Source organism: Wyeomyia smithii, chromosome 2 (assembly GCF_029784165.1).
Source record: "Wyeomyia smithii strain HCP4-BCI-WySm-NY-G18 chromosome 2, ASM2978416v1, whole genome shotgun sequence".
Classification (NCBI taxonomy): domain Eukaryota; kingdom Metazoa; phylum Arthropoda; class Insecta; order Diptera; family Culicidae; genus Wyeomyia; species Wyeomyia smithii.
In genome coordinates this window covers 41130546-41148911 of record NC_073695.1, presented here as the reverse complement: position 1 = coordinate 41148911, position 18366 = coordinate 41130546, and the positions used below count along the sequence as shown (strand labels likewise).

Here is an 18366-nt window from a genome sequence, read left to right as displayed (position 1 = left end):
GGTGTACAAGGAACAGTGCCTCCAAAAGCGGATTTTGTCATTCATCCAACCACATGACAGTCCAGTGAATTTCTGGCCTGACTTGGCCAGCTGCCACTACAACCGGGAATTCATGAATTGGTACAAGTAAAATGGAATTTATAACATCAAAAGAGCTATCAACCCACCAAACTGCCCAGATTTTCGTTCAATTAAACCCTAAAGTGCTGACCCTTGTAACAGGGGGTCACCCTGTACACACTAAATTTGCCCGGCGAAACCCTTACAGGGCGGCCAGATACCTCTAACGGACTTTCGGATCTTTGCTAGAACACTAAGAAGAAAAAAATAAACAAAATAAATAAACAAAACACTTATCGCGATTTATTCCGGATTTTCCTCTACGCTGTTGTGGTGGCAGCACTTCCCAAAAGCGGTTGATGTCCAAGCTGCTCCGGTAGATCACGGCAGCGGCAGTATCCGAACCCTTCTGCTGCTTCGGTCCTCAGCGGGGCGGTGTCTTCTCTCCTTGATACTTAGCCGGGGGTAGCAAATCGTGTAGCTTACCCACTCCGGCGAGCAAACACAAAAAAAGCACTCAATTCACGGGCCAACGGGACAACCTTCGTTGGTCTCAAAAAAGAGCGGAACAACCTTCGCTCCTACGGGACACAAACTGTAAAAATAAAACAGATAAAAACGCGCACTTTTCGAACATAAACAAACGACGCGTGTCTCTCGTACCGTGATCGAGGCTAAACTGATCATCCCGCGATGGCTGCCGATCACAACAAACCCGCCGAGACTGGATTCAGCACCACTTTTTCGCAGCTAGAGGAAAATACCGGCCTATCTAACCCTAACAATTTATCTACAAACATGACATAAAAATTATCGAACCTATCTAACGCGACAATATCGTTCACAAACGAAAAAACGAACGAATTTAAACGAAAATAAACAAACTTATGTGAACGATATTCAGCGCAAGTGGTGACAGTTGTCATGTTGGGTACACGCTGCTGCGGGGGTGTTCAAGTGCGGGTAATTTTCACATATACACTCTCTCGCAGCGGTACCCAAAATGAGGGTTACTTTTACGCGTACACGCTCGAGTGGCGTTACACAAAATTAGGTAAATTTTCCACTCGATGCTAAAATTGCAACCGTACAGGTTACACCCTAAAGCTGAAAGAGTGCAATTTTTTGTACAAAACGGGATTTTAACAAAATTTTTTTAGCGTTGCCCTTCTTGAAAATCGAAGGACAGAAGAATAAAAAACTGCTCGAAATGCCTTAAATAACAGCTCTCCCATTTACCGTTCACAGGCGAACTGTCATTTAAAACAAACGTATTAAAAAAGCTCGAAATCGTTTCAATGACAGTTCGCCCGTGTACCAATTGTCATTCAAGCGATTTAAAGCGATTTTTATTCTTTATTTAAAAATCGAAAAACGATATAAAATTTTAAAAAGTCAAGTTTTGCCCAGAAAATTGCACTTTTCTAAAGCCTGTGTTACACTCTTTGACCAATCTGTAATTTTCCTTTAAAAGTCAATAAATTTACTGCAAAATGATATCTCAAGATTTTTTCACGTGATTTTTTGACTAAGATATGTCCCATTTTGTAGGATCAAATATTAAATGAATCTAGTTTTATTAAGAGGTTATATACCTTTTGAGTTTTCAAGAAATCGAAAAAAAAACCTGAAAAATGAAGAGCAAATCTGAGTAACTCTCGTGTTTCTGAATATCCATCCTTAAACTTTTTTCCCACCGCAAATATACACATGAATGTTGTTCATTAAATTAGAGTAACTTAGAGTAACTCCCAAGCATAAGAGTAATTCAGATAAAAGTAATAAATTTTAGGTTTCTGAGAAGCGTGAAAAATAAAGAGCAAATCTGAGTAACTCTCGTGTCTCTGAATATCCATTCCTAAACCTTTTCCCCATCGCGAATATAAATATGAATGATACTTGGTCTCACCGCTCATATATTTTTCTTGTTCTCAAGGTAATCGAGGATGTGAATCATCTGGAAATTTCTGAGTAATATTGAGCAAATTAAAGTTACTCCCAAGCATAAGAATAACTCAGATAAAAGCTGCCTTGCCCCTCGACATTATCTTAAAGTAAAATTTCTTAAGAACATTTTCAATAAAGATCGGAGCAATAGGAAGAACGTTAGAGCGGTTTGAAACGCGCCTCGTCACGGTCGTGTAAGCTAAACTTGAACTTTTTGCGCGTTTATCTCGGAATGGTTTTTCTCAAAAAATTACTTTGCCGTGTTTACGATTGCAGTAAAACTACTGAACTGATTTTCTTCATCTTTTTTTTTTAATGTTCGTTGCCATTAAATTCCCTAGTCGTTGAACGATCGTTTTTTGATACGCGAAGTTTAACATTGCTGAAAAAAAAACTTTAATGCAAATTTTAACGCTCAAAACATGGTTTTCCATGAACCTAGTTGTCAGTTGTCACGCGCCATGTTGCCAAAAACAGCAGAGGCTGAAAATTTACCTTTTACGGAATATGTCCAGTAGATGTCGCACAGGTTAGGTGGAACCATAATTTTCTTAGAATTTTATATGGAGTGGTACGTCTGTTTGTCTGTGCATAAAGTAAATTTACATATACTTTCACGTTGAAATTTTAATTCTTTTCGCTTGTTCTGATATACAATTCTAGCTCACGTGTTTAGAAAAACAAATGCATCATCAGGCTAGTCACAAGAAATTTCAATACGATAATAATGTTTACTGTCCAGCCGATTTTGATGTAATATCCAACAAAACGGAATCTAAAGCTCACAGTAAGTTACCTTGAAATCTACTTTGGTACGAACAAAACAACCCTGCAGAGGTGTCAGATCAGCAGAGAGTGATTTTTGTGCACGCATAAATTGCGGTCCCCCAATTCTCCCTTTTTTTAAGCATATTCGGTTATACATGAACTACAAGGTACATGTTTTTTTTGTAAAAATTTTATGAAAAATAAAAAATCATAACTTTTAGTTTAGCTATAAAACTATACCAAAACTGAATATCTCGAATTTAAGCATGAAACAAGACTGCTATTGACAATTGATACATGACAATCTGACAACACTGCTTCAAATTCAAACAACACATCATAAACTTAAAAAATACCGGTGATAAAAAAAACTCTGAAGTTTATTTCTAGGTTTATATGTTTAAATGTCGTTAATTGTTGCAAGTTGATTTGGGGTAATCGCAATGAGCAGGTTTGGTCATATATTTTACGTGGTGTGTAGTAAATAACATTTGGTTCTACGGCACAGATACTCGAAAGACATCGATAAAAAAATTATAGAAAAACTAGTCAAATATCACGGTATAGCAGATAAACCAACGTCCGATGTTTGGAAGCGGATCGCATTGGAGTTATCTAGCGATCCAGATCACCTTAACTGTGATTACCGCTGGCAAGATCTTAGAAACTACTTTCAGAGTAGCCTCGTTCTCCGTTTATCTCGTCAGTTACTCAACGATGAAAGTTTAATTGATAAGCTGCAGTTTCCTTATCTGGCGAAGATTTACTCGCTGAAAATCTGTTTTATAAGTCGCCAACAGATACTTCACAAAAAGCACAATGCCGAGGAGAATTTACTTTTGATTAAGTATTGTATAGATGGAACGTTCGATCCTCAAATAGTCAAAGTTTTCAAACGCCTTCGCCAATCGGGCACTCGTGTAGTGGTCAACATCAACGTCGAAGACCCCGTATATGGTCTAAGTGAAGATTGTAAAAAGCTTCTATTGCAACTAAATCCCCCAGATGTACGACAACGCAAGAACATTCGAAAAACGAAACCCGGAACATGGCTGAATGTTGGTGGCCCGACATCGCCATTGGCAAAGGAGAGTTCCCCACTGTTACTGGACGGGATGGCTGTACAAATCAATAACAATAGCCAGGAAAATCAAACTTGCTCTCCCAGAACGCTGCTCGATAAGGACTCGTTCGCAATCAGCTCGCAAGAGTATAATCGTATAATTAAGGAATCCTTAGAAAATGAAGTACCCCCACCTTCGCTACCCAAGCGTATTTCCGATCCCGTGCTGGCGCAAGATCGAAGCCAAACCGATTTAGAAATTTACAAAATAGACGAAATTTATCTTAACCAGAATGAAATAATTAATGAATCTGCTTCTTGGAATGTCAGCGCGGATCCTCTACAAATAAGTTTGACTAACACCGGTGCTGAGCGTTTATCGTTCAGCGCCCCATATGCCGAGAGTAATTCCAATTCCAAATTAGTCAGTGAAAGTACAGAAAATCAAACTTTATCGCGGTCTATGCTGCAAACAATAACGTTAGCAAGTCAACCACCCACGCTACTCATGGCGGTGGATAAGTCACCACAAGATCGTAACAGCTCCAGACAAATAAACGAACTCTGCGGAAAATCAGTTGGTAACATAACTTGTCACGGTGGGGAATTCGAGACACTCCCTGGAACACCGACTGCAAGTAAATCCACGCAAACCCCGATTTATACCACTCAATCGTTGGTTATTGCTTCATGCGCATCTGGAAATGAGAGACAGAGGTGACGTTTACTAGTAATGAGGTAGTATGCATTTAATTTATCAATCACACCCATTGCAGCGCCAATTCATCGGATATTTCTAACAAATCTAATCGTCAAGTCGAGACAATTTCAACTCAATTGGTCGTATCGAACGAAACAACCAACTTGAAGGAGTCCTCTAACTCGGGCACAGATCCACTGTGGGTACGTCAGAATTTAACCCTGCGCCGTATTTATCTTTTGTGGGGGATGGGGTTCACGCAATATATATAGAATATATAGATCTTCAGAATAAGTTGATTAGTGGCTGCAATTGACACTGTACCAACGATACGTTCAACTGACAAACACTTTCAGATTTCAATTTATTTCGCAATAAAAGAAAAAAAATGCGTCTTTTTTAAATGTTCTTTTTCAAACAATTCAAACCCTAATTACACTGAGCTACGCTCGTTTAATAGCACTCTGAATAATTTGATATTTTTAGATTCTTAGCTTGATTTTTTGGCTTCGATAAAAAATTTTTAATCGTACGGAAACCCCCAAGCTTTCACTCCCTCCGAGCGGCCATGATCGCATAAAGTATGTTTATGTTTTTGCAGGAAATTTTTTCCGACAGTGAAGACAGCGTGACCGAACTTAAAGAATCGAGCCAGGATGATAACGACAGCTCTACTGCACCATTGTCTGAGATCACTGGCAATGTTGAGTTGGTATGTACATAACTACTATAGGATCGTTTAATATGAACATTAAAAAATTTCAAACATTGATAGAATGAAGCTCAGCTTTCTCAAGCCCTTCCCACCTTAGAAGCTCCATCCAACGCAGTGACTATTAATAACATCAAAGAAAATGCACCCTTTCAAAATAATGACCAACCCACAATTCCGGAGTCTTCATCGCAGACAAAAACCTCAGGCAGAATTATAGTTACATCAATCGTAGAGCTGCCACGACTGATTCTCGGTTCCAACTTAGCCACTGTCAGCAACCGCACCAATGTCAGCCAGGAAAACTTGCCGTTTATCCAGCCAAATGTTTTGAATAAGTCGGGACCAAACTTTACTTCTATCACGGAAACGTCTGCCATTGCTCCCAGTTATTCCGGGGGCAATAGGTGCAGGTGCAGGTGCAGGTAATTTATTTCAATAGTGAATTGGGTAGATTGTAATGCTAATTTTATCATTGCAGTATAACTCCACTGTTGACTCCTCAGTCCTCACTTTCGAGCCCAGGTCAGGTTATAACTGGTCATCAAGCAAACCCTGCTAATTCAACCTCGGATGTTAAGACGGTTACAGACACTAGTTATCTGTGGGTATGTTCGAAAATAACAAAATCAAGAACAATCTTAACCATAAGCCATTTTTTCTGAGCGAGCAAATACTGTTTTTTTTTATTTGTTTTATATTTTTTGGTTGTCTGCTCTTGATTAACTGGCATTTGGTCGGCGTGCGACCAGACCGAACCAAGTGCCATTTAAAAAAAAATGAGTTATTAACACCAGTCGATGTGAAAATGAATAATCTATCTTTGATGAAGAAACAAAATCATTTGAACAGTTCATTATGACATTATAACAAAAATTGTGTATAGCAGCTTGCAGGAAACATACGGGGTGGTTAAACTTTAAACGCCGATTGCTCGAAATAATGTTTTTGGTGCTTGGTTCGGGCATGCCGACCATTTGGTATATTATTGAACCACCATACACTAAACGCTTACCACCTTTCAATTTCATTTCCTACAAGCACATGAACTATGTTTAGAGATATAAACATAGTTAGTATCTTTGCAGGATATTTTTACCGATAGTGATGATAGTGTGACCGAAGTTGAATTATCGGGCCGGGATGATAACAACAGCTCTGCTGCACCATTGCCTGAGATCACCGGCAATGTTAAGTTGGTGCGTACAAATTCAGTATTGAACTCTAATTTAAACTTTAAAAAATCAAATATTGATAGAATGAGGCCCGAAACCTTCAACCCAACATGAAGTTGCCATCAACCTCTCGAGTGATAGCTAGTGGTTTACAAGCTTCACCCAACGCAGTAATCAGTGATAACAACAAAGAAAACGCAACCCTTGATAATAATGACCGCCCCCTAATCCCGATGTCTCCATCGCAGAAAAAAACTACAAGCAGAAAATCTCCAGTTCCAGTGTCATCCATCGTAGAGCCACCCCGACTGATTCTCGGTCCAAACTCAGCCACTGCCGTTAACAACGGCAACAACATCAGCCAGGAACCTGTCTCAAAAATTTCGAATAATTCAAAGCAAAATTTTGTCCCTAACCCGGAAACGCTTGTAAGTTCTTCCAAAGATTCTGGAGTCAGTAAGCGCAGGTAACCTAATTTAATAGTATACTGAGTGGATTGTAACGCTAACTTTATCATTGTAGCACGCCTACACTATTAGCTCCCAAGGCCTCAGTTTCGAGCCCAAGCCAGCCAATTATAACCGGTCATCAAACAAACCCTGCTAATTCAACCTCGGATGTTAAGACGGTTATAGACACTAGTTATCTGTGGGTATGTTTGAAAACAACAAAAACAAGTACAATTTTTCTGAGCGAGTAAATACTGATTTTTTTTTTGGTATTTATCTCATATTTTTTGATTGTTCGCTTTTGATGAACTAACTTTTGTTCTATTATTGAATCAATGTACACTAAACCCTTACCACCTTCCTGTCTCATTCCATACGAGCGCATGGTTATGTGCGCATAGAACATGCTTCGATCCGAATAAACATAGTATTTTTGCAGGATATTTTTACCGATAGTGATGACAGTGTGATCGAAATCCAGGATAAGAGCTCTACTAAGCGTTCAGAGATCACTGACAATGAGTTGGTATGTACATAACTATTACAAGATGGTTTAATTTTAACAATGAAACATTTGAAACATTGCTAGAAGGAACCTCGAAGCTTTAATACGATAACAGGTACTTCAGAAGCTCAATCCAACGCAACAGTTGTGACTAATCATCAATCAAATCCATCTGTCGTACACGAGGTCAACAACTCAACCACAACCTGCAACCGACATTTGAATTGGGTAAACGTTCTGCTATCGTGCAAAGGTTACAGTGTTACTTCTATTTTTGACTTCTGCAGGACATTTTCTCCAGCAATGACGAACTTGACGCTTCGGTTAAAATTAAGAACAGTATACCAAATATTATTTCCGGGGACAAAAATGAGGCAAAACTGAGCGAACAAGGAGAATCGATCAAAATCGAAGATACCAGCAGTACGGTGCCGCTCTCTGACAGTATTTACAGGGTTGAGCGGGTAAGTACTCACTTCAATTATCAGGGCGATGAAAGTATGTCATCCGAGGCTTACAAAATACACTATACTAGTACTTTCAATTACTTGTACTCATACTTGTACTTGTACTTGTACTTGTACTGTACTTGTACTTTACTTGTGAACATCTACAGCAGATGTTTTAGAATAACCCTTTCTTTAGCTAGCTTTGCAAATTTCAAATGCTTTTCGAAGCTGTCGTAGACGGCACACACAAAATCCATGGATGTTTCAACCCAGATTTTCTGGATAACCGCTTCAAACTGTTCCTAGTTTGGGTCTTGTAAACAGCAAGTTTCGATATCATTCAGGACCAAACAAAAAAGTGTATTGGGCTCAGATCTGGGAATCTTGACGACCTTGAACTAAGCTCGCTGTATGCGCTGATGCACGGTTTTTCTGGAACTCATAGTGGGTATCTCCGAAGAGTTTTCAAAGACTTGGGGCAACGTTTTTTTTCCAAAACATCCGTTTTATTTAGCTTACCTCGCTTGCAAACCTGCGCCGATAGCGCTCAACTTCCAAGCCGAGCAATCGTGTTCACGCGAAGGAAATTTCGGAAGTCGTTCTTAAGCTTTATCGTTTAGTACCACCGCGAAAGTTCATCACCTAGCCGTTGTATGCTACAGTGTGCCACGACTGTGCCCGGATGCGCCGCGAATATGCTTTACGCATAGATTATGCGGCTTGCCGAAAGAAAAAGACTGTGTGGTGAAAGTGCAGTTTCGTAAAAATTGTGCTGGCCCTGAAGCCAGGTGAAGTGGAGAGAGAATCCAGTGTAACCGTACTCCCAGATGAGCAGAATCTTTTCAAATCGCCTGGAAATACGCGAAAATTTATTCGACCATTTTTGATTTGAATGAAACTTTGCACACGTATTTGGCTTAGCAAACTGAGCATTTTTCATAGGTGCAGAGATTTTGTACACCCATGAGTTACATTCTAAAAGGGCGTATGCCTTTTGGCATAGGTTTTATTCGAAGCATTGTAGCCCAGAAACCGTTGGTTGTATAGAAAAACTGTCTGAGAATAAGTTGTAGGGAATTAAAAATGCACCATCAAAAAAATATACACTGTACAAAAAAAATTGGTCTCTTATTTTTTTTTTTAAAGAAACTTGACGTTAATACGCAACTTAAAAAAAAAGTCCAGGATGGAGAAATGAAAAATAATTTTTTTATGGTAGATTATTTTTTTTATGAAAATTCTAATTTAAACATTTTTCAAAATATTTGTATTCTGATGATTCTAAAAGATGCAGAGAGTCATTTTAAATAAAAAAGCTCTTGGTAGTTAACATTCTAAAGGCATTGGTTTTCGAGTTATTTCTAATTCTATTTGGGAAAATACACGTTTTTCTTAATTTGTCCATGGTTCTCCAGCAAAAACCATACGTTCATTGGAATGCTTGATCAAAAATATACAATTCATTCTTTGACAACAAAACGATTGGGCGAACGGTTCTCAAGAAAAGAGTTAAGTGTTTCAAGTGATATAAATATATATAAGAATCAAATATTTATTTTCGAGTTTTTTTATCTTAAGAACATATTTTTTCATGACATAGATACTTTACAGAACTAGTTTCACCTTATATTTCATATACATCATAAGTAAATAATTCGTCATCTTTTAAAAACAGCTTCGTTTGTATCTTATTTTCTGAAATCGAAACAAAAGACTAATACTTTTGTGTGGCAGCTATTATCAGAGATTTTTTGAAAATATTGCTCCATTCTGTTACTCCTTGTTCATATTCTTTATATTATACCCAACTAAATGACATTTTTGATGAATTTTTATTACTTTTCTGATTAGACCAATCATACAATTCTTTTGCGCTAGTAATGGGATGTTCATGTTCTTTAGCTAAACTTGCATTTCCTGCCATTCGTTTTAATATGCCACCAATTGCATCGCATTGACCTTTAACATGAGAAGTCGCAAAAAAATGCCACTCTGCATCGACGTTATATTTTGTTTTGAACTTGCAAAGTTTTTTCTTTTTTTATATTGTGAGGCAGCTGAGCAAGATCGCGCCAAATCACCGATGGTCGAATATCGACCATTTTTGATGTGAATGAAACTGCACACGTATTTGGCTCAGCAAACTGAGCATTTTCCACAGATGGAGCGATTTTTTACACCCATGAGTTACATTCTAAAAGGGCGTATGCCTTTTGGCATAGGTTTTATTCGAAGCATTGTAGCTCAGAAACCGTTGGTTGTATAGAAAAACTGTCTGAGAATGAGTTGTAGGGAATTAAAAATGCACCATAAAAAAATATACAAAGTACAAAAAAAAATTTTTTTTGACCAAAAAAAATTAAAAATAAACATTAAATTTCAATTTAAAAAAAAAGAGTTGAATTTTTTTTCTTATTTTTTTTAAAGAAACTTGACGTTAATACGCAACTTTTAAAAAAAAGTCCAGGATGGAGAAATGAAAAATATTTTTTTATGGTAGATTAATTTTTTTATAATGTAACTCATGGATGTAAAAAATCGCTCCATCTGTGGAAAATGCTCAGTTTGCTGAGCCAAATACGTGTGCAAAGTTTCATTCAAATCAAAAATGGTCGATATTCGACCATCGGTGATTTGGCGCGATCTTGCTCAGATGTGTCTTCGTAACGGTTGTTGATCATGCGCTGGCGAAGAACACGATGGAAAACACAATGAGACAGTGGAAGAGGGCAAGAAGATTTCCCTACGTATAACGATGGAAGACGGAGCTGTTCGATCTGTCGGAAGCCCAAGTTCCTATCAAAATACGGTGACCTCATATCAGTACGCAAACAGAAGTGCGGTGTTGATGAGCAGCTCAAATTCCCGAATATTTCGACTGGAGTTTGAGTTGCGAATATGGTAAAACACAACATCGAATCATGGGTCTTCGTGGACATACTTATCCCACTATGGTCAACATCAAACCTGCCGACACTGCCGGGAACTCATGCATACCGGAGCGTCCTGTGTGCAGAACAAAAAACTGCTTGTGCAACCTTGTATGCTGATGCTGAGAAACAACCAGCTGCAGCTACAGCCAAAACCAATAACGAAGTGAGCCTCAATACCAACGGTGCCAGGTCCATCTCGGTCGGGTCTGGGTCGTCCCTCAATAAAAAAGCAAAAGCAAGCACAGCAGCATAAGTTTCCCTGCGTTGTCTTTGCGAATCCCAGTCGAGTGCCTCTTTGCAGATGTCGCTCGCTCCTCTCCTCAAGGTGTGTCCGATTCACTTCCACCTGCGCTCTCGAATTTCTGTCACTATCGGCCGTTGATGACATCGCCGAAGGAGCTCCTGGTTGGATATCCAATTGTCAGGCCAGCAAGCACGAATGATGTAACAAATACCTGCAGTTTTTGCGTTGTCTCCGCTGAGACCCACACGTTTCGCAGGCGCAGCTTCGCAGTTTTTGCTACATTGAATCAGAGACCTGTTGCCTCTGATCACTCGGAGTGGTCATCTAACTTGCTCTACCTGTCGTTTCGGCGTTGTGCAAGCAAGAAAATGTCGGCTAGGTTGAGGTCACTTAGGTGCTCCATTGTTAAAGGATTCCAAGGCAATCCTTGAATTGGTCTACTGTTAATCACTCCAACTAAAATCTCGTCGCTAAAATCTTGTGTTGAATTGTTTCCAGAAAATTTGAAGTTCATTATACTTATCCGCAGGAAAAATGTCTTTCGCTGCAATTTTCATTTCTTCTAGTAATTTTCGATGTTTCATTGTTTCATATATATGTTATCTTCCTAATCCTGTTACTATGGTTGCAAGAGGACATTTAAATACATGTATAACACCATGAACTGACAACTTACTAGACATTGAAATAGGTGGTGCCGCTGAAGTTGAAGGCTCCATAATCAAATTCAACGAATTTATGAATTTGAAAACCAGACACTGGAATGACACAACGTTCTAAATGAATACGAAAAGATGCGGAGGGCGACGACTGTTCTTTGTTTTTTTCTCATAAAGCAAAATGTGTGCTTTACTTTTGTATGCCAACGAGTGCGAAGCGAAAGCAATCTTCTAAAGGGGTATTGTTAGCCGGAGTTTAATGGTATGAATTTGCTTCTAGTATTTACAACTTCGTTGAAGTTGGCAAAAAACGTCAGTTCGCCAAGCTTTGACAAGTCATAAAAAATTCAGAATTCATGATATTGCGCCCAAATTTTGAATTTAGACACTTGAATGTTATAGCAATAAAGCAAAAATATTATGAAACAGCTAACGAAAAAAAATTTTTTTGGCTGATGGCCAGCGATTCCCCACTGTGCACTGTGGTCCAGAAATGAAAAAAGCTGGTCAAAAGTTATTTCCTCCTAAACGTTACCTTTTAGAGCAATACTGCCTTCGAGAATATTTTAGAGTAAAAAAGGACCCATCTTCAGACATTAACAGATCCGTGATAAATCCCCCTACAAGTGAGGTATAAAAATATTTTCGCTAAAAATCAATATTTTTGATTCAGTTAAGTTTTCCAGAATAACATAACAAAAAACTTTGCTGAAGACACTAGGTACTTATTTCTCAATCTTACTGAGCTATCTGATAATGTTTAGTTATGTTAAAAAAGGAGTTTTTGTTGTTTAAATTCATATTTTATACCGCTATACTTTTGATATTCTCACTGAACTTTTAAAACAACATCAGACCTTCGTTTTTTTATGTGTTACAGCAGACTTTACTCTATGATAATTAGGTAATTAGGCGCTCTGTGGGTGTGTAGCAGAACCATTGGTAAAAACTGGTGTTTAAAACCCAGGATGATCATCTGGTTATATAAAAAAATCATTATGCCAAGACTCACCTATGCCTCGCTAGTGTGGTGGCCAAAAACTAATGAAACGGCCGCTCAAACAAAGTTAGGCAAACTACAAAGGCTAGCTTGCGTATCAATTTGTGGAGCTATGAGAAGTACTCCGACTAAATCTTTGGAAGCAATTTGTCATTTCTTTCCACTTTATCAAACAACTGATGCGGTAAAAAGTGCCCTAATGCTGAACCGCCAAAAAAACTTCCTAGACGAAAATCTAGCAGGTCACATTAAAATATTTAAATATTTTCATATAAACGTACTTATAGTGAGAAACGAAGACTGGCTGGAAAATAAGCCAAATTTCGACACTCCCTTCAAAATCATTGAGACTGAACGGCAGTTCGACAGGGCTCAATAATCTTTCACACCGATGGTTCAAAAATAATGAAGCCACCGGAGCTGACATCACCGGGCCAGGAATAAATGAATATATCTCTATGGAAAACTGGCCAACAGTTTTTCAAGCTGAAATATACGCAATCATGGAATGTGCATACATCTGTCTAAAGAGAAATTACCGACACGCAAATATTTGTATCTTCTCCGACAGTCAGGCAGCACTCAAAGAGCTTAAAGCACCTATTTGCAAATCGAAACTAGTGTGGGAATGCATTCTTTCACTTCGGCAGCTAGCACAAAAAACCAGGCTTTACTATACTGGGTACTAGGACACTGCGGAATTGAAGGCAACGAAAAAGCCGACTCACTAGCAAGACAAATTTCTTCTGAAAATTTTATAGGACCAGAACCCTTCTGTGGCGTCTCATCAAGATTTTAAAAACAGAACTAGATGAGTGGAAGAGGGTAGTCATAAGTAAAAATTGGAATGCTGTATCTGGTTTACGGCATTAAAAAAAATATAAAACCAAACTACGCAAAAACCATGACGTTACTTAGGCTCAATAAAAAAGACCCGAATACGATAATAGGACTTCTCACTGGTCGCTGTCCGAACAAGTACAAGTAACAAGTAAAGATAGGTAAACTCAATGACGAGAAATGCCGCTTCTGCAGACTTGAGAATGAAACCTCAGAACACCTACTTTGCGAATGCAGAGTATTAATACAACGTAGACTGCGTATCCTCGGTAAAGGATACCTAAGTCCTTCCCGAATATGAAACGAAAACCCTTCTCAGATACTACATTTCATTCGAATTGTGATACCTGACAGGGATACACGTGCAAATCAAAATTGGACATCAACTCAATAATAGTTATGCGCCGAAATTGAATGCACCTAGATTAAGGCGGAGCATACCACAATAAATCTACTATCAATGGTCGCAGTGGTTCAGTCTCCTACAGCAGCGGTTCTCAATCTGGGGTACGCGTACCCCTGGGGGTACTCGAAAGCCTTCAGGGGGTAGGCGAAAGAAAAATCAGTTATGGCGGACAAAGCAAATTTTTTCTAAAATATTTCTTTTTTTTTCAATCTTGCTTTTAAAACATGACTGTAGCAATCAAACAAACCATAGTTCAATTTTAAACCTAAACAAGACTCCTACAACATGATCTACAACTACTCGCTCCCACTCAGTGAAAACAATTCAAGCCAGGGGGTACAATCGATATGAAAAATATCGCCAAGGGGTACGCGAACAAAAAAAGACTGGGAACCGCTGTCCTACAGGCAAAAAAAATTATAATTAGGTTTCTATCAACTTTTGACAAGTAATTCTTGATTTTTACCGTTCCCCACCACATCCCACGGCAATATTATTAAATCACTGCGATTTCTAAGGAATCGAAGAAAGTGAACATTTGAACTAAATACATGGGAAAATCTAGAAATAGCATCTCAATTACAACATGCGCAGAGTTGCAGCTAAACAGTTTATCTACCCCAGCCTTGCGGTTATCCAAATCATTTGGACCAAATGGCTACTTAGTTTAACTAGTATTGAACTACGCATTATCCCGGAACACTGCCCTGCTTTACCATTTAAAGAAAACCGGCAAAGTTCCAACGGACAATTGCCGCTTTTTCAACATTGAATCTGATTCGCAAATAATTTTGCAGGGCTCTTGCTCCATCGAGATCCGACTTTTTCGGAAATTAGCTCTCAACTCCTTACCAGGTATGGAGTACCAATCCCAAAACGGTCACTGGTTTCATCAACCTTGTAGTACCGAATTGAAGCGCAGGCTTGCCACCAACGAGCTCAACTTGATCACTGAGTTCGAATCTTGTAGCCTGTGTAAAGCAGCCGGGGCCAGTCACAAAAGACAAACATTCCTGGCGCAGTGGCACTTCTGCGCAATCTTCACGAAAACAAAAAAAAAATCAATTGATTTAACCCTTTCCCGCTCATGGTGACAATAGAGCACCAAGAATTGTAATGACCATACCTCGACAAAAAATAAATTATTTTGAATTCTTTTTTTCGACAAAATCTTGCATTTCTAATGTACTTTCAACTTGGCATATCAAATGTCAGCTTGATTCAATGTTTGAACTGTTATCAAGAAAACTACAGAAGAAAGTCCGAATTTTACGATAAAAAAATAATGTGTGTTTTTAGCAACTGTTTTTATATAACATTTGTTATTCGTTTTTATAATAAAAATAACTTTTACGTAGATCTATTGTTCATTGAGTGTTACGGTCCATAAAGTTAACAGTTTTTGTTCTTGTTCACTTGTTCCATAAGTTTTTAAATGGTGCCTCAGAGCACCACTGGGCATACAGGAGACAAAAAAAAACGATGGCCTTATATAAACTATATACAGGCCCTGTTCGATTTTGGCACGTTTCGTTTTTGGCACGGTTCAATTTTGGCAATATTAAAACTTTGGACGTGTTGCCACCAGCAACCATCTAAGCGTTGAATTTAATTTTCCCTTAAGTCCGGTAGGCATCGGACAACACTATTCAGATTGGCTATATAATTGGCTATTGAATTTTCTCTTTAATCCGGTAGGCATGATAAAAAATTTCAATTTTGACGTGTTGCCAAAATCGAACAGGGCCTGTATGTGATTTCATATTTTTGCTGGCCGTTCTTCTCACTACGTGGTGATTCTAGAAGGGGATGAATCCGATGAATCAGAAGCTGATGAGATGGGAAGCGACATTGAAGATGAAGTCGCTATGTTGCATCCATTACCAGATGAAGTTCATAAGTGTTTTTCCGAGACAAACGAGGCAGAAGTAAAGACACCAGCAAAGCGGGCCAGGAAAGAAATGAAAGTGGGTCTAAAGGCATTGGAAGCGGACCAAAAACGAAAACTTACCATTTCTGGGAAAAGCTGCAAGCCAAAATCTAGGTACATGACAACTCAGAGATGAAGAAAAGAGGAGAACTCGGATATGACAAGCTCTTCAACATTCGTCCTTTCATCATCATGACTGACTAAGTCAAGTTTTTTTTTCGAAAACTACGTTGTTTTCATTATTTCCTATACTGCCGTTCCAAGCATAGTTGTCCCATGTTCTACAGAAACCTTATGCACGCTGGGACAATTATGCTTGGAACGGCAGTATAGTATTTGAATAAATACTTCAAAAACTATCACAAAAATTTTTTTTTCGTGTTTTTATAAAAGACCCTGCTGTGCTCATAGGTGCTCTGGAGCACCATTTCAAAATTCGCTTTTTTCTTCAAAATACAATGTTTTACAGTGATTTCAACTACCCTGCACAGTATTTTGCCTAGATTGGCCCGGAAAGTATGTTTAAATCATGAAAAACCTCGTGAGCGGGAGAGGGTTAAATAAAATATAATAAATATACGTTTCTGCATCTAAAGACCTTCACAATCCATTCTCTGAATTTGTTTTTGGAGTCTCTAGAATTCCGGAGATGATATTATTCGCCTTTGTAATATCGAGAGTGAAGCCTCGGTGCACTGAACACTCCCGCCCCAATCTCTTGGAGCGTACGGCTTTGAACGCATAGTTGTGTAGTGTAGTGACCAATAAACACAGTGAATATTTTTGCAGGATATTTTTTCCGGTGATGAAAATAGCGTGAACAAAGTCCGGGATAAGAACAGTAGTTCTGCTGGATGTTCTCAGATCACTGACAATGTTGAATTGGTATGTACATTACTAATGCTGGATTGTTAATTTTGAAAATAAAAATATATCAAACATTGATGGAATAATAAGGCTCGTAACTGTCATGTGGAGTCGTCACCAATCTTCCAAACGATAGCTGGGACATCAAAACCTTCATCCAACGCAGCAGTTGTAGCTGTTCATCAATCAAATCCATCTCTCGTACACGAGGTCAACAGCCCAGCCGCAACCTACAACCTACATTCGATTTGGGTAAATGTGCTGCTATCAAACAAAAGTTACAGAGCAAAAATGTCATTTTTACCCCCTATAGGACAATTTTTTCAGCGATGAAGAACTTGATGCTTCGGTCAAAATTGGGAATAGTACTACAGAAACTTCTGTCAGCAGGAGGCTCTTTCAACAGGATGTTATTTATGTTATTTCCGACGATGAAAATAAAGTAGAAACAAGGAGCAGACAAGGTGATTCGGTCAAGACTGAAGATAGTAGCCGCACGGTACCGCTCTCTGACAGTATTTACAGGGTGGAACCGGTAAGTACTATCAGATTATCGGGGTTAGGAAAGTATTGAAACCGAGGCTAACAAATTGAAATCACGACAAATAATATAACGACAATCATCTTTCTGACTATTCTACAACTCGTCGTTGCATAATGAAGCGAACAGTTTTTGACCTCACTGGGTACCAGATCAGCTGAAGGCCGCAAACAAAATTCACTATCTCTTCGGTGCAAAATATAACAAACTATTCACTTTTATCGAATTCGTTTTTGCGGTGTAGTGTAGTCTGAAAACCGAAACATATCATACTGCCGTTCCAAGCATAACTGTCCCAGTATACATAAGGTTTGTGTAGAACATGGGACAACTATGCTTGGAACGGCAGCATAATAGGTAGGTACTAAAGTACCAGCATATGTATGGGATGTAATTCTGGTGTAGTTCCACCGCAAAAACGAGTTCGACATTGACAAACAATGTCACATACATACCTACCTGAGAATACATACGTGGTTCAGCAGACGGTCGTGTACTGAAGATATCCAAAACATTCCAATGGTGGTTCAATGCCTTCTAAACCGGCTCATGCATTCTTCGTTGCCCCAGAAATATTTTTGTGCAGCTACTCTGCTTCCAAAACACTAAATTCAGTATGCTATCTGTAATTTCAATATCTCAAAACAAAAACAAAATATCAAACTTTTTACAACTATCCGTGGGCGCAGCTTGCTTGGATTTTACGTTTAATAATCCAATTTTCAATTCAATATTTTGCAGCAACCCGCTAATACTGTATCAAAGCGCAAACATCGTGATGTCCTATATCCATATTCCTCCGAAACAGACACAGATGCCCCGCAACCGTCCTTACCTAAGCGAAGGTATCCAATTCGATTGTTAGTTTAATGACACCTCTTACAAAAATTCTTTTTTTTTTACAGGAGAAAAAAACGTGTACGAACATAACGCCAAAATTCGTAATGCTTAATGCTCAAAAGCAGACTGGAAGAAAATGTGATACCTATACCATTCAATGTAAAAATTATGGAGTAAATTATACAAGCTCTTGTTTCTATTCTCATAATATGCCTTTCTAAAAATGTCTTACGAAGTTTCGTAACCGCCACTTAGTTCTGAATTGATGTCACTCACAT

The 18366-nt window shown here is 38.5% G+C and overlaps 1 protein-coding gene and 1 long non-coding RNA gene across 6 annotated transcripts; one reads left to right on the top strand and one right to left on the bottom strand.

The window, feature by feature from the left end:
* Window positions 1-341: 341 nt before the first annotated feature.
* On the bottom strand, window positions 342-919 carry LOC129725755 (uncharacterized). Its single transcript, XR_008728169.1, has 2 exons — window positions 724-919; window positions 342-655 (listed from the first exon to the last, which is right to left on the bottom strand). It is a non-coding gene; the product is annotated as an uncharacterized LOC129725755 (long non-coding RNA).
* A 2160-nt stretch (window positions 920-3079) lies between these two features.
* On the top strand, window positions 3080-18296 carry LOC129721966 (dentin sialophosphoprotein-like). Of its 5 annotated transcripts, none has more exons than XM_055675107.1 (17): window positions 3080-3226; window positions 3284-4555; window positions 4615-4741; window positions 5140-5250; window positions 5314-5663; window positions 5732-5858; window positions 6339-6449; window positions 6509-6891; window positions 6948-7077; window positions 7314-7400; window positions 7464-7607; window positions 7667-7843; window positions 16630-16725; window positions 16798-16959; window positions 17021-17242; window positions 17990-18093; window positions 18154-18296. In XM_055675107.1, the coding sequence occupies exons 1-17, from the start codon at window positions 3219-3221 to the stop codon at window positions 18176-18178; spliced, it is 3636 nt and encodes a 1211-aa protein (XP_055531082.1). In that variant the 5' UTR covers window positions 3080-3218; the 3' UTR covers window positions 18179-18296. The 5 variants fall into 5 exon arrangements, with proteins under 5 accessions (XP_055531082.1, XP_055531081.1, XP_055531080.1 ...); XM_055675106.1 differs by having other exon boundaries at window positions 5314-5669; XM_055675105.1 differs by having other exon boundaries at window positions 5314-5675.
* The last annotated feature ends 70 nt before the right edge of the window (window positions 18297-18366 follow it).